Source organism: Aplysia californica, unplaced genomic scaffold (genome assembly GCF_000002075.1).
Source record: "Aplysia californica isolate F4 #8 unplaced genomic scaffold, AplCal3.0 scaffold00013, whole genome shotgun sequence".
NCBI lineage: Eukaryota > Metazoa > Mollusca > Gastropoda > Aplysiida > Aplysiidae > Aplysia > Aplysia californica.
In genome coordinates, this window is record NW_004797283.1 from 1,590,599 (window position 1) to 1,594,376 (window position 3,778).

General features: G+C 36.8%; 1 protein-coding gene across 1 annotated transcript in view; it reads right to left on the reverse strand.

Moving 5' to 3' along the window:
* The window catches only part of LOC101851094 (rhotekin), a gene marked incomplete in the record, with an annotated part of 127,724 nt that overhangs the window by 121,280 nt on the left and 2,666 nt on the right, over positions 1-3,778 (reverse strand). Inside the window, 2 exon segments of the mRNA XM_013084629.2 lie at positions 1,195-1,437; positions 1,947-2,156. Of these exon segments, the coding sequence (XP_012940083.1) occupies positions 1,195-1,437; positions 1,947-2,156 (453 nt within the window).

A 3,778-nucleotide genomic window follows, 5' to 3' on the forward strand; every position in this document is an offset into this window, starting at 1 on the left:
ATTGAGAGAGAGAGAGAGAGAGAGAGAGAGAGAGAGAGAGAGAGAGAGAGAGAGAGAGAGAGAGAGAGAGAGAGAGAGAGAGAGAGAGAGAGAAGCTGGAGCGCAAGTCTGACGAGGGGAGATAACAAGAAAAAAGAAATATACGTAATCAAAGGAGCTCCAAAAGCATATTAATAAAGGACAGGCTGTTGCAATAAAGGAGCAACTCAGAAGACTATATTATTTTTAAAGTCCTCCATTTACCCAGAGTTGTGATGCAAACAATCGAGGCGAAACGTTCATCAGGACTGGAAAAGTGCAGCGTCTTGCACTGACATTGATATAATATAAAATTCGCCTATAGACAACTGACAGGCATCCTGAACAAAACTAATTAAATAACAACAATAATGTTATTATGCAGTGACTGTTGTAGTGAAATTTGCAAAGATTCTGCCCTCCCCTCCCCCCATACGCAAACACACACACACACACACGTGTACACACTTCCACAGAACAGGGCAGTAAAATGGCAACATTTTTAAAAAATACACAAAGAGGACCACAGAAAAGTATTCAAGACTATTGCCAGGAACTTTCGCACACAAGGATGTTTGATACTCGCAGACATACAAGACTGCAATGCTTAAATAAAACACAAAGCACATTTTATGCTTGTACTGGTCTCTAAATTGTTGGATCAGAAAGAACAGACCAAAAATCATAGAAGGAAAAGAAGAACGGAGAAATCATTACACTCTAATTTCCGATCATTTAATGCTAGTTTTCAAACAGACACACTGGGTCTACCAGAACAACTTGTTGGTATGAACAAGACATGCAATAATAGAAGTTATCACCTCAATGTTGTAATTTTATGAGGATTGGTAGCCAGTATAATAACAAAATAATCAGTTGACAAGATGCTTCAGGAAGGTTATTTTGATTTTTTAAAGCCAACTTGAGTTACTACAATCATTTTAAACAAAAACCATATAATATACAGTCTAGCATGCACATAATGAACATGCATAAAGCTACAAGATTTTCGGGTCCCAAATTTTGTTCTCATACATTATATTCTTTGCATTTAACCCACTTACATAGCATCAAAATTCGAACATGACAAAAAGATTGCTGCGTCCTGCAAAGTTCGCTATGTATGTGCTAGACTGTAAATAAAAAAGATTCTGTTACAAGAAAGGCAAAACTCACCGATTCCTTTAGTTTGGTCTTCTCTTGACGCAACTTCCAGACAGGAGAATTCTCAGCACCACCAGATTTGGGGCCAGAGAGAGTAGATTTTCTCGGAGTCCTCTGCCTTGGAGGTTTTGGAGGTGGAGTAGCTGAAGTCTGACTCCTGGTCAGGGGCTTCGTGGGACTGGTGCGCTGTTTGCGAACATTGCAGGTTTCACGCAACATGGCAAAAGCGTCATGTTTGTAAGGAAGGGAGTAGTCCTGTGAAAATAAGGAGGCTATGAGAGGCATAGAAAAACGAAAAGAGATTTCCCCCCTCAAAATACGTACCGGTTAAGTTTTCACTGGGCAAGAATTTCTTTCTCTATATATAACATAATTACATGTCAATTAAAATCAAAAGAAAGCCTCAAATAATACTGTCTACAACTTAAACAAAACAGAGCAAACATTAAAAATTTCTGACATTATGATGAAGACCCTAAAGAAAGAATTAAAGCTATACAAAGTATACGAAATGTGAAGAGTTGTTAACCGATACAGATCTAATAAACAGACTCAATTTAAGCTTACAAAAACTTAGATCCCTTCTATATGTAACTTGAGAACATTCAGAGTACATGACATATTCATTATTTTCTTAATTAGGGATTTAACACCTTTCTTTCAGATCTAAAAATATGCCGGTCTTCATCATTACAAAGATAAGTATTATAAAAAAAATGTTAATTAAAAAAACAAAACAACTTGTAACGTGACATCCAACTTACCTGAAATTTCTTGAGCTTATGTTTTAAAACACACGATGACACATGACGTTTCAGAGTCCCCTTGACAACACCGGTGAAAGAAACATTGTGAGACTGAGGCACCACGGCAGTGGACAACGGAGAAAAATTTCCCACACTACAGCCGGATGCTGACCTTTTCACTCGTTTCCTGCTGTTTGACCCCTTGACAGTTGAAAAGGCATCATTCTCCTACAAACACAGAAGAAAAAAAAACAGATACCGTGAAAGTTTTTTTAAAAAGAAGGGATAATATAATGCTTCTCTCATCCTCACTGACTTTTCTGAGCCGACTAGTTTCTGTAAAAACAGCAGAAAAGTTGTTGACATGATTATAAAAGTACAGAAAAAAAAATGCTAGGGAATCAGTTGTTTAGCTCAACTGAATATCAGGAATCATCATGCATACTTAAAAATGCACAAAAGGAAAGATATAAGCAGCACTTTAAAATCTAACTTAACACACGCCTCTTCTCTGTCAACTTATTTCAAAGCACATTCTTTTATTTAGAGTCAAGACTAAACAGTAGGAAAATAGTATTAGATGAGGTCATGAAACAAAATTTAAAATGTTCTAACTTTTTCAACATATCATATCCATCTGGACTTTAAAATAAGAAATTGACGTTGAAAAACCTGACTTCCTAAAAGGATTAAAGCTACAATTTAAAAAAAGCCTGAAATTAGATCTCAAAATAAAAGAGCTTGTTCTCTGCATGAAATTACTATTATAATAAAATAAGAGTTATTGTTATCGTGGACAATTCCGTTATAAAACCAGAAAGAGGCCATGCACCCTAACTTCATTCTTTTTAAAATCAAATCCTAGCCCTAACCTTTCAATTAGAACTCTTGTCCTTCTTACACAAATCCAGCAAATGTGAATAAAACGTGTCGCCAGATAGATTAGGTCTTGAAAATTGCCCATAAATGCTATCATGTTCTTTGTAAATAATGAATTTCATTATGGGTGTCTGTAAGACACACTGCCATCAGTTCGCACAGTAGTAACCCGGGGGAGTTGCTACAACTACTATCCCTATTTTAACCTTTACAAGACCAGGCTATTTTTAGTGCTTCACTTCCATCTGACCCAAAAGTAATACTGAACCTTGACTCATTGGCCCACCAGTCAATACTAATTTTGTCTGTAATTTCAGCAAACATTAAAGGAATTTCAAAGCTAGTCTTACAAGATGATAATAAATGTAAAATATTTTTCAGTAAGCAACCGAGTCTGAGTTGGCAGGCGCCCTGTGAGTCGAGAGAAATACCTAAGTGGGGTTGTAAGGGTTAAAACAGAAGTTAGGGCTAAAACATCCACACACACACTTAACTAGTGTACTTAATGTTAGTGCTCAATATCTCCAGGCTCGACTTCAGGAATTGAATAAAAAGAGAACAATACACATTACCACTGTGGGCAAGTTCGCAAGGTGCTTTTACTTTTTGTTTTAACTTTATTACACGGGGGTGGGTTGGGGCACCCAAAGATAATTGATTGACGGTCGAACTGGATGTAAGCTTTGACGTTTTTTTTGTTGTATTTGTTCTCATGTTTTCCTTTATTTCAAATCCAAGTGACATAGTAGACATACATCATGTATGGAGTATAATTTATGAACGTGGTGGGGGTGGAGTTCATGATGATGATGCTAATTAATCAGAATGCTGACTTCCTCGAACCAAGGTGTTAAATATCTAGGTTTCTTTTTTTCTGAGCCGACTAGTGTGTTGGACTAGAGAAGGGGGAAAAAAGGATTTGGAAACGTGCACTTGTGAGTGTGTATACATGATGAGTGTGTGTGTGTGTG